The sequence below is a fragment of the Lepidothrix coronata genome, unplaced genomic scaffold, assembly GCF_001604755.1.
Source record: "Lepidothrix coronata isolate B3197 unplaced genomic scaffold, Lepidothrix_coronata-1.0 Scaffold31, whole genome shotgun sequence".
Lineage (NCBI taxonomy): Eukaryota > Metazoa > Chordata > Aves > Passeriformes > Pipridae > Lepidothrix > Lepidothrix coronata.
In genome coordinates, this window is record NW_016690211.1 from 1,368,877 (window position 1) to 1,381,541 (window position 12,665).

General features: G+C 40.1%; 1 protein-coding gene across 2 annotated transcripts in view; it reads left to right on the top strand.

Moving 5' to 3' along the window:
* Window positions 1-12,665, top strand: part of RAI14 (retinoic acid induced 14) — an 88,326-nt gene that overhangs the window by 39,277 nt on the left and 36,384 nt on the right. For both annotated transcript variants that reach the window (XM_017811322.1, XM_017811323.1), the window contains exon 3: window positions 9,268-9,398. In XM_017811322.1, the coding sequence (XP_017666811.1) occupies window positions 9,268-9,398 (131 nt within the window). The remainder of the gene's footprint in view (window positions 1-9,267; window positions 9,399-12,665) is intronic.

Consider the following 12,665-nt stretch of genomic DNA (forward strand, 5'->3'; position numbering starts at 1 on the left):
CTTCAAGATGAGAACAGTCATCTGAGTTCACTGTAGCTCAAATCTTAAGAACTTTGAGAAAAGGCAGAACAATGGGAGATAGTCACTTCAAACAGGATTGATATAACTGTTTTAATTTTAAAAAATCCCTTGTGTTTTTTCCTGTGTTAAGATAAACATTGTTTCATTTATACAAATATACACAGTTAATTCTTGGCTTTACCTTCTTCTGTCTTACTGAAAGTGATCGGTTATGTATGATGTGGTGACTGCTATATCCTTTGCTATCTGAAAATAAAGATAAATCTCCAGTTGCTGTATTGCTGATGTGTGAGATTATAAACAATGGACAGTAGCTGGACTTATTGCCAGTGCTCTGGCTGTATGTTACTAATGATTTAGACATACTTTTTCTTGTTTTGTTCTAATGCCTTGCATGTTGTGAGCTTTTTGCTTGCCACTTTTCCTTTATACCCACTGGAATGAAATTGGTTATGTTAAAACATCAGTAATTGCTTAAAAGACATTACTTTGTAATTTAATTACTGATGTACCTAGATGTAATGTTAGCAGGAAGTGCCACTGTTCCTCAAATGCAAAGATTGATTTATCTTGTTAAAAGGCTTAAAAGTAGTCTCTGAAGTTAAAAAAACCATTCTAGCCTTTACTATGAGGTAAAATGAGCATCATGTGTAAGCCGTGTGCCTCCCAACCCACACAAAACTGCACCATATGCCTCTAAACACACTAGATGTGGGCCAACTGTATTCCTTGGTCTAGGTGGACCATGTCACGCTCTCTTGGCCTCCCTTGCTGACTTTTGGTCTCAGGCTCTTCACCTACTTTTACAGAATTGAAGTCTTACAGATGAGTTGCAAAGAGGCTGCTTACATATGTGTTAACTGTGCATATACCCTGTGCTGACCTTATGGCTCCTCTTCATTCAAAGCCTGACTGAAACTGTGAAACCAAACACAGATTTAAAAAAAAAAACCAAACAACAAAAACAAATAAACAAAACCCCCCAAAACACTCAAAAAACCAAACCAAACCAAAAAACCCACCCACACATACAAAAAACCAAAATAAAACAAAAAACCACGCCCCTCCAACCAAACAATCCCCCCCCAAATCAAACAAAAAGCAAACAAAACCACCTACAAACCCCAGCTCACTCACAAGAAACACAAATATTTCAGCAAAACAGCAAACTCTTAAATGCATTTCTTTCCATTTTCATTTCCCTCTTGAGAGTTCTTGGAGCGCAGCTCACAACCTGCTGCAAATTCCAGTCATCATTTAAGCAAAGTCCACACTAACTTTTTTCTACAACTCTCTTCCTCCCCCATGCCCCCCACTCTCCAGACTTGCAGTCTCAGATGACCATTTTAGTCAGGTCATCTTTCCCCTTCTCTTGGTGAAAGACCCTTTCATTTCACAGCTTGCCGTCCCCTTCTGCCAGAAAAGTTTCCGGGCAGCCTCGCTGGCTGATAGAAATGCCCTGCTGAGTGACTTGCTGTTCAGATGCATTATTCTGGGGTTCAGCATGAAAAAATGGTTTGCTTGGATAATAATCACTTCTTTATCTACAGAAGCTACTCAGTGAATGGGCAATTATCAAGGTTTACTGACAATCTGCCGTTAAGTCTTTTGTTATCATTCCTTGTTCATTCACTCCAACTGCTTCCTGCCTTCCCCGTGGTGCTTTTTGTCTCCTATTCAAATGGAATTTATGGTCTGACACAAATACAGTTTCCAATGTCAGACAGACCTCATGCACTTTGCATGGCCAGTTGCCCCAACTAGGCACCATAGCTCAAGAAGCAAGAGGAGGGCAGTGGATTAACACTTCTGTTTGTAGAGTGTGCACAGGTTCCTTGGCGTTGCTGCTGCTGTTTCCACCTTTAAAGAACTGTGTGTGTGATCTGGTGAGCCGTGAATGTATTGTCTTATGTGTAAATATAATTAGTATTATTAGCCGTCAGTCACCCAAGATAGGGAACATGGATGGCTAAGTGAAGCTGAAAAAGACTGTTTCTGTTGCAGCAATTAATGACATTTAGATAATATCACTATGAATTACTTTCAAAGCTATTGTCACACTTTGCTTTTTTGACAACTTAATTAGAGGTCAAGACCTTACTTGTGGTGAAGTTAATGAACGTGACATCTTTTGGCATGGCCTACGGGGTGTTGCCTCAGTCGAGTGTGGTGCAACAGAGGTCAGGTGGCAGTGCCACTGTGCTATATGTGCACCGTGGGCAGACTTAAAAAGCTATAGCAAGGAGCTGGAGCCACAGCAATTGAAAGCAGCCTGGGAGGCAACTGCTTCTGGCGTCTACTAAGCTCTGAATGTCCTGGGAGATGCTCCTACCAACTGGAATAAGCTGTTGCTGACAAAGTCAACAACATCCTGTCCCTCTCTAAGGGAGGTTTACACTCTAGCTACCGGCAAACACAATCTACAAATTGCAGATGGGAGGGCAGGGAAAAGTGTAGGCTATTTACCTACGTACCACTGACTCCTAGGTTAGTGTTTTCAGATAAGCCATTCTTTTTAGAAAAACCATCATCTGTTGTTTTAACTTCAAGGGATGTTTTGTTTAGTGAATGCATTCAGCACAATGGGATTGTCCTTGTTTTTAAGATTCTCCTGGGAAGTCCAGCACATGTGGACTTTTGTGGATGACCTTGTGATGCAGTGGTGTTCAGTGTCTTTGCCATGCAATTGTTTGTGACGCCAGTCTTTAAGTATTCCTTTCCTTTTCAGACAGTGAGTTGCTGAGTTTGAAATTATCAGGAATTTCAATTTGCTACTCAGCTTCCCTGCAGTTCTGATTTCAGTGGAGATAACATAACTCTGTCTCCAGTAGGTTTGCAACAATACAAGGTCACTTAAATCATCTCCTGTAGGCTGCATGCCAAAGATAAAGAAACAAAGTTGTTGCCAGTTGTTAATATATGCTCAGGTATTTGCTCATGGAAAACGCTGTGCAAGTGCTAAATAGAGCTACCACCTCTTGTTACACGTTATTTTTTGCATGACATATGCTGGTAATCTCAGGCAATTGGGTCTTAATATCCCGATGTGGTGGTGATGGAAAAAGAACAGGTTCCATTTTCAAACATATTTTTTAATTCCTGAGCTTTTCTTCTGGAAAGGAAAAAGCGTCACTTTGTGACAGAAAAAACTATGTGTAATACAGGTAATGCAAGCTTTAATTGTATTAAAAAATGGGCTTTAATAGGAAGGTTTCTCTTTGGACTCAAACCTGTCAACATGCTATGTGTGATCCAAATGAGGAAGGACTTTTACTGGACGCTTTCAGCCCCAGGATAACTATTAGCATCTTGCAATCATAGAATTATCTCTAGCTTTGCAGAGGAAATGAACTGTGCATAGAGAAAGCTTTGAGGAGACACACGGTCGACAATTGCCGGTACAATTGCTGTTGGTAACTGCTGCCGAAGTGTGTGTCTGATGGAGCTACGGTTTTGAGAGGTCAGTCTGTCCTGGCGTGATCACCGAAGGTGTTGTAAGCACTCTGTTGCCGTGAGCATAGGGCTCTTTTTAATCACTAATTATGATCTGATGGTGTAGATCAAGTCAATCAGCCTCACTTCACTAACACTGACCACAGCGCCCTGTGCAGGAGTGGCTTTCCATCTTAAGCATGGCTGGCTCTTCCCTGCCAACTTTTTTCTCGTGTTCCTAAGTGTTTAAATATGAAAAACACACTGAACTGTTACCAGAGAGATGCTTCTGAGTGAGGCCATACAGCACAGTTTTCTATTTGAAAAATGAAAATCAAGACCAAGAAGCATTCTTGAAAGGGATGTTAAGTGCCACCTGATGTTTGGATTTTAGCCTACCATCCTTTCAGCTGTCGCTGTGTTGTATGTTAGGATTTATTAGGAGTGATGGATTATCTAAAACCCTGCACATTAATAGGAAAATATTGACTATTTTTAGGCATGACTGAAAAATGCCTGTTTTATCCAAAAACTTGCACTTCTTGATCTTTGATCGGTTTTACTTTTTCTCTGCATATGTAATGCCCATTGTTGCTGCCTATACTGAACAATATACACATGTTTAAAAAACCCCAAACAAACAACAAATTAACCCTTCCTCCTCCCCCCAACCTGAAGAAGTACTGAATGGAGCACTGGTTCTGGTCTGTGAAGCTGAAATATGTGTTTCATCAGTTGAGTTTTGCATGTGTTCACAAGCCATTGTTATTGAAAAATGTTAATTGTTTGAAGGAAGGCTGTTGATAACTCTTTGGCACATGGCCTACAGAAGTAGGTGTGTGTGGGGGGGTGGGTGTGGAGGCAAAGAAAAGTCACATGTGCAGTGTTTTCCAGGATCAGAATCTTCCAGATTTGTTACATGTGTGTGTTTATCTTTACACTGAGATGCTCAGGTTTGTGGTTTTTTTACTTACATGATACATGTATATCACCATGTGTCATACCAAATACTCGGTTGATTAACTTGCTATTTGCAGCTCCTAAACAAAACAAGGAAACCCAAACAAAACAAAAACCAAACTAAATTCAAAGAATCCCCAGTTTTATTGCCGATGAAAAGTAGTACTTGCTTAGCTTCTGGAGCCTGATGGCTTTGTTGCTCTTGTGCTATATTAAACATTTTACTGAAGATCATACTGCTACTCTGTGTTAATCTTAATTTTGAAGTGCTCTATGAAGGTTTGCTGAGAAGGTTACATGTGAAGGCGTCTCTGACATTAAAGAAAACACTCTTTTATTACCCTTTATTACTTGAAAGAGTGGTAGTAACAGAACTGAAACTTCCCAAGGGCTGTTTGGTGGTCAGTGCCATGCTACTTGGGTGAGATCTAAAATCAAGGGGAGTGAGGAGCCTTGTGATAGAGGGGGCAGGATGGGGCACACAGCTGAAGAAGGGGACTTACAGAAATATTTGGGCAGCTTGGAAAAGAGGAATGGGATGGTTTGTGGGGCTGCAGTGGAGGAAGCTTGATGCAGTAGGTTTATGAAGTTAAGGTCCCCACCTTAACTGGCTACCCTGTACTCTTGGCAGAAGAGAGCATCTCCCATGTGTGTGTTCTCCAGGAGAAACAAATACTGTGCTGCATAATAGATGTCAGTTAAAGGTGGCTTTTACACTGAACAATAAACCATAACTGATTGTACCCATGTTTTGCATCATCCCAGCAGAAGTTACCTCCCAAGTTTTTGGTGTATACTTGATGATGTGTGGCTTGTGGGGTCAAGACCAGGCTAATATTACGAGAGATTCAGAAAATGTGTGTAATGCAACAGTCACTCCCTCTGTTCAGAAATATGTGTTTTCTGACCTGCTCTGGCAGCAATGCCTGTGCAATTTTTGATTACATGAGACTGTAGGAGCCCTGCTGACTTAAATACCTCTTACTTTCTTGCCAGATCCTGGGTGCAGTGTCTTTCTGGGTGTCATATGTATTCTCTTGCCTTCTAGATTTTTCTTCCCCTAAAGAACATGGATGGTAGGGCTACAATTCTCTTTTGAAATGGGTGTTTTTGAGAATCTGTTTTACATGCCATTTATTTTAATAGCTGTACCTTTAACTTTTGGAATGCATTGTACAATGCTGGTATTTTGAGCACAGCGGGGAATTAAAAAACAGTTTGATCCTATCAGAGGAATACTTGAACAATAGTTTAGATGCCTGCATACTTTTCTCCTATGTGGACAGATTTATCCCTAATTTCATTTTGAAAATAAAATGGGGTCTGTAAGTGGTTTTATATAACTTGTATAAAAATGACGTTTTTTCTATGATAATAACAGGTGTTTGATGCCCTAGAATGGAATTTTTATTGCTTTAATGAAAAGATGCATAACTTTATAGAGTAATAGAACGTGGTGGCTTTTAAGCATCTTATGTAGAACACAGCTCTTTTAGTAATAAATAAGCATAACTGCTGCACAACGATGAAAAGGAACTGCGTGTAACCTTTTGTTTTCCAGGAGCAAAACAAAGTTGCAGGTACAGTAGTGTTAAAGATGTTAAACATGCAATTGCAAGAACTAATGTAAGCGAATTTGGGTATGTGACAGTCTCTAAAATTATTCATTCCTTTAACAGCTCTGAGTCACAGTGCTTAGAAGAAGAGACATTAATTAGATATAGAACTGAAAACAGGGATCTAAAATGACTTCCAAATACAGATCTTCTAGCCTAACCATCAGCCTCTACCACTTTCCTCCAAGCAGGAAAAAGAATTCATTATCTATCTTTGTGTGAAAAACAGAGATGTACACTGGTAGCCTTTCCTTGACACTGAGTGAATCTGATAGTACTGAGTGTTTTCAGTGTCCCTTTGAGAGACTGCATTAATTAATGGCTTGTCCAAGTTCGGTTCTGTTTTAATTCTTAAGTATGAGGGAATCTTTTTATCTGTACAGATAGGTACATGCAGCTTTTTAAATGAGGCATCATTAAGTCCTCCTTTAATTGTGTTTATGTGAGTGTTTAATTTTTGTTACCAAAAAGATATGGTTGAAAACTACAGTAAAGATGAATTAAAACCTATGTACTTGTATACATATACTTTATATATATGTCATAAAATGTTTTAGTGTGAACATGAACATGGCATAGTTCTGCAACATCAGAACCACTTTCAGAACACTCCAGGCTTCCCCATTCAGTATTTGTGTGTCTCCTAGCTTCAGCTTCCATACTACTGAGGGGTAATTTGGGACCCAGCTGTGTTGGTTTCTCTTGGATCTGGGATGTTAATGATAGTGTAATTATAGATAGATATAGTTACCACAGCAGCTTCTCAAAGGGGAAATTGACACTTTGTCTCAGATATTTGTTAAACTTGGGAGCCGGTATTAGTGTGCTTACTTGCTTATACCAGAATACTGGATATTGGATTATATGTCAATAATGTTTCAATTTAATATCTGAGTAGTGAAGGAATATTCATGGAACTGCTTCCTGAAGATGTGACCATTTTTGCACTAAAAAGCTGAACATTCTTCTGAAAGCTGTTCTGCCAAGGATTTTCAGCAGGCCTTTATCTTAACATTTTCCTGTAGTTTATTCTTATTCATGTTTCAGAAGTAAACTAGTTATTTCAAGTCAGGAAAATATCTTAAATTAGGTGTTGTGTTTCTTCTTCAAAGTATGGTTTAGTATTGGATTATGTGTGCGTGGTGTGTGTGTAGGTTATCATGCTACCTGCCATCTCTGTCTGTATTTTCCAAGATATAAAACACACATACACAGAAAAAGTAAAAAAAAATTAAAAAGTGTAGGAGTTAGGTGCTACCAATGCTCTGCAGTCATCTTGGTGATTTGTGGGTAAGGGTGATTCATCAAATAGCCTATATTTAAATGTCTTATTTGACTGAATAATAAAGCCCAGAAACAGGACAAACTCCAAAGCAAAAGGCATAATATACTGTCAAATAAACAGTGTTAACTTTAAAGGATTTTATTTACAAGTAAGCTACATTTTTTTAACATCTGGTTTTAATAATGGGCTCCCTTTAAAACATGACATTCCCTAAATGCAGAATATGCCATGAGTTTCATTTTAGGTGGAGCCTGCTGTTTGGCTGGCCACTCACTGCCATGGAGTCTAAATATTGCTCAGGGAAACAATTTTTTTCTGCTGATGTAATTAGTGCTCTAGAGTCTACAGAAGTTTATTGCACTGCTATAAGAATAAAGACTATAACCTGCTTGATGTGCATTTACCCACCAGTCATACCACTGCCAAAACAGACTGCAATTGCTTTGTCTGCATGCCTCTTCCTTTGACAGAACTGCCATTCATACTCATGGTTCCAGGTGGTGTTCTTTCAACTCCTGTCTGCTCTCCTCATCAGTCTGCATTCTCCCTAATGTTTGGATTTTGTCCTTTTAGTTTGTTTGTTTGTTTTGGTTTGGGGTTTTTTAATTTGTTTTTTAAATTACTTGTAACCTGGAACACTTTCCTTCTGTTCTGGTTTTTCAAGGTGTTCACAGCCTGTGGAATTAGTTCATATAAGTGTGTACATCATACAGTTTTCCTCATAAGCCCAGACAGAGAGACATCATTTTATTTATCTAGAGCCAAAAAAGTCTGTATAGAGCATAAGGACAAAGTGTTGTGGGGGGGGTTGTTTGGTTTTTATTAAGTTGAATATTTCTCAAGGTGCGTATTAATATGAATTTAGTAATTCCAAAAGTTGTGTAGAAATCAAATGCTCATGAACAGCAATCATACTGGAGATGAGCTGACTGGTGTCAAAGAGAAAGCCATAGTCTGTTGAAGATGACTCTCCTGAGGGTAGCAGGGTGCTAACGCTAATTCAAACACAGGTTTTTGGCTGCACCAGATTGCTTCTCCTGAAGACTGAACACTCATGTCTTTTAGTTTACAGACTAAAAGGCACGAATGCAACTTTCAACTGCTTTTTCCAGAGCTTGTTTTGCTGTGATCGCATGGAATACGGAAAGTTAACAGTCCTCTGTTTTCTGACGATCTTTCTAGATCCAACTTGAGCATCTGGTAGAGAAAACAGGCCACATTCTGAGGGTTCGGAGGAGGAGAGAGAATCATCACTTTAGGAAGTAGTGTCCTATTCCCGATTCAGACGCTGAGAAGAGTCAAAAAGACTTAGAGGATTAAGTTTGGAAAGATCTGAAAGTAGGATGGTTGTCCTTTCTTTCAGCAGCATTAGTGATGTGCTGTCTACCAGAGTAGCTCATTTGTTTGGTTGTTTTAAGGAAAAACATAGGGGATAAGAGCTCAGTAAAGCTAGTTACGGTCTGGAAAGGGCAGTCTCTTGACTTGTTGTCCTCTACAAAGTGTGAGCTGAGAAATGCCTTGAATACGGAAAGTTCTGGCTGGAAAGGGTGAGGTCTGGATAAGATGAGGCATCTCTTTGCTTATCCACATGTTATATGTCAAGAAGGTCTGATGGGGCCTGAAATAGAAACAAGGACTAGAAAAAATGAAGGAGAACTTTTAAAAATACAGTAAGAAAATACAGAAAGTTTACCTGCACTACTCATCTAGAGAGTTTCCAAATTAGAGTTCATCTTCAGTCATTGCTCAGGCCCTGGTTTGAGCCATTAAGTCCTCGGGAACCTGTGCTGCACAGCTTGCAGATTGGTTTGTAGGGCTTTCTTTGTACCATTTCTTTGATTTGGGCTATTTTAAGCTTTCCACGGTGATAAATGTGATCCAGGATCATCCAGGAGAGCCTGTACACAGTGCTGGTACTGATAATATTTCTCCCTTCTTTTTCTTTAACTCCAGACCAACGAGTGGAATAAGAATGATGATCGGCTGCTGCAGGCAGTGGAGAATGGCGATCCTGAGAAAGTGGCTTCATTGCTGGGTAAAAAGGGAGCCAGTGCCACCAAACAAGATAGCGAGGGCAAAACTGCGTAAGTCCAACTTAAACTTGTGATATTATGTGTTAGGGGGAAAACTGTTTTCCCCCTGCAGTTATAAAGTGGTGAAACCCCAGGGTGGTGACCCTGGAAGTATTGAAGTTTTAGCCAGTGAGCGCTTCTGCGAAATATAAACATACCACAAGCAAACGGAAGAGAAGGTGAGTTGTGGTTTGGTTGTAGAAGTGGTAGCCATGTTCTAAGGCCACGAGGAAGGGGCTTGGAGCCCCTTGGGGCCTCTGGGGCCCCCCCCAACCCCGGCTGGGGGCTGCAGAGACTTGGAACAGTGTAAGACTGGACTAAGTGTCTGTGGCTGAGCCAGGGGATGTTTCTTCACTGTGAGCAGCAGCAGCAGCAGCGGCAGAACAACGCTGACCGGAGCGGTGGCAGAGAGCCAGAAGAGATAAGAAAGCAGTAGAGGCGGCTTGCAGCCAGGCAAGAAGACACAGAGATGTCTAATGAAGAGAGAGAGAGAGAGAGAGAGCAGGACTGAGCTCTACACAGAGTTTTGGGGGTAAGAACTGAACCAGACCCCCCAAAACTCCTTTGAGACCCCTCTTAAATTGGGGTGGTGGACTCCTACTGGATGGAAGTCCTAAAATGCAACATGGAGCACCGGAGAGAGAGGAGCTAAAAAGCTCTGAGAGGAATGCAGAGGGGGTGACCTTAGCTCCCCCCTCACCACTGCTGCCAAGCTGGCAGCCTGAGGCAGAGCACAGGAGCTCTGCAAAGGGGCTTGAGTCCCCTGAAGATAAGGACCGTCGCGAAGACCCCTGAGCTTCGTGATATGACGTGGTGATAGCGCCCTTGTCCTGGGAAATGCAGCCCACGGAAGACCCCTTGCTTGGAGACGACAGGGCTGAGGGGGCTTGGATACCCCCCTCGTGAGTGCTGGCAAAAATCCAGCTATCAGCTGCTGCATGAGAAGAGGATAGATGACGGCTGCCCTAGAGAAACGGCTGCTCTCTGAGACTGGAAAGGATCTTTCCTTCTTCCCTCCTGGACTTTTTATTTGGAGGGGAGAAGAGATCTGATCCATTGTAAATACTTATGGTAGAGATAGTTGTGATTGTGTGTATAATGTATTATAATATTTATTTGTACAGTCATTGTAATATATTCCCTTTCCCCACTTTAAGTCTCATGTGGTTGTCTGGAAAAAACACATCTTATACTAGGTTGAGATGTGGGAAGGGGCTTTGACTAGAGAATTAGATTTTTGAAGCTCCCAAACCATGACATATAAGCAAAAAGGGAGGGGAAAACCCCAGCTCTAGATGCATATGCCACTTCCATGAATTAAAAACTAGACACTATCCTGAAAAGGAAGGTTTCTTTTTCTTCTGATGCACATTCTGGAAAGCTCCTTTCTTTATGTGTAATTCTGCATTTAAAATGCCATTTCAAAAGCATAAACCCACTGAGGTAACTTGAAGGTTAACAATCTGCTGGGTAGATCGGGACCATTTTAGGACAGGGTGTTTCAGAATTCCATGGTGCACTACAGATTTTATACTTTGCACACTCCAAAAGGTATTCATCTTTGAGGCTATTTTTTTCCATGGACATTATTTTAATAAGACAGAAATTAAGATAAATTTTCATTTTAATGGGTTAGTTTGAACTGAAACTATGGTGACAGAGTTTTAAAATCCTGCAGATGTGGATGATTCGTTTAACTGTTGCTTGTTTTGATTGAAGTGTGGTAATGGAAGTTTTGTGTAAACAAGATTCCTTTTGCACTGTCAATATATTTCATATATAGAATTTTCATCTTCTGTTCTTCTTCTTGTTCTGCTGTGAACATCCTGAATTGTGGAACATAAAAGATTCCACTAAGAAAATTATAGCGAAGAGAATGCTATTCTTACACTTTCTTTCTTATGGCATAGAAATATGACTAAATGGATAAATAAGAAAAATAGATACCCATGACAGAACCAAAGCCTAAATAAAATTCTGGATAGATGTGGACAAAGGAAAACAGTTTCCAGTCTTGGGAAGGGCAGCACAAGGCAGTTTATACCATATAATAAGTTCTAATGGGTTACATTTATTGAGTCATATTCTGCTTCTTTCTTGGTCTGTTTCAATTTCCTACATCTGTTCTATTTCTGCTCTGCATCTGAGGGAAGTGAATGATGAAGTGACTCATAATGACCTGCAACTTTTTACTCCAGAAGTACAAGTCCTCGTTTGCGTCAAGAGGGCTTTCTCCTCCATACTTTAGTAGGTTTTTAGTTTTTAAAAGTTACATACATATGTTTTTCTTTTGACCATTGAATTTTCTGAATTACAGCTTTATTTAGCATTTCATGTTTTACAGTCAACGTAACTTTAGAGCTAGATCCTTAAGCTGCACTATATCCAGTGTATCCAGTGTAACACCTAGCTTGCAAGTTTCATGTATAGTATGATACTATGAACTTTTCTAGGGAACCACCCAAGACTGAATTTAGCAGTATCTCTCAACTTTTAAAAAATAGGATTGTTGTAGCTATGCATCTGGTGCAGTGATTTTCAGCTTTATACAGATAGACTACCAAATTCCCATTATTTACAACTACTAAGTCAGTAACCATATATTTATATTAATTACTAATAATGCAGTTGCAAGTACTTGTTTTAATTGCTTGGAACAGATGTGAGTTAGTGCTATAAAGATCTCTGCTTGTTCTGTATGTTCATTTAATTATCATTTACTTTTTATATTATTTCTGTATAGTGGTTTAAAAGACAGCTTGAGAGAGAACAAAGAAAAATAGCATTTCTGTGATGCAGAAATACAGCATGCCAACTCTCATTGTGTTTCCAATGCTTTTGGAAATTTAGCAGACCTGCTCAAGTTATTTCTGTCTAGTTTTGAAAGATAGAGACTGACAGGTGTAGAAACAATGACACTGATCTGGAGAGACACAGCTACCAAAGGTGACCCAGAAATGTTCTCCAGTATGGCTTGTTAATAATGGGCTGTGTCTTGTTTGTGAAAGACTACTCCAGAGTCTTTCTTTAGTGTGTAGAAAAAGATGAAGCCATAATTTCTGTATAGACTCATTTCTCCTATCTTTGCAGCGTGATGCCAGGGCTGCTTGTTTCCTGGAGCCTAACACAGCAGTTTTGCCTGGTCCTAGAAGCTCTGCTTAGGGGCATAGACCCTTCTGCTGCACAGGACTGAGGTCTGTTGGTGTCCTGCAGAAGCACAGTGCTAGTGTGTCAGCTACCTCAACTATAACATCAGCGACTTATGCTGGGAAATTGCTA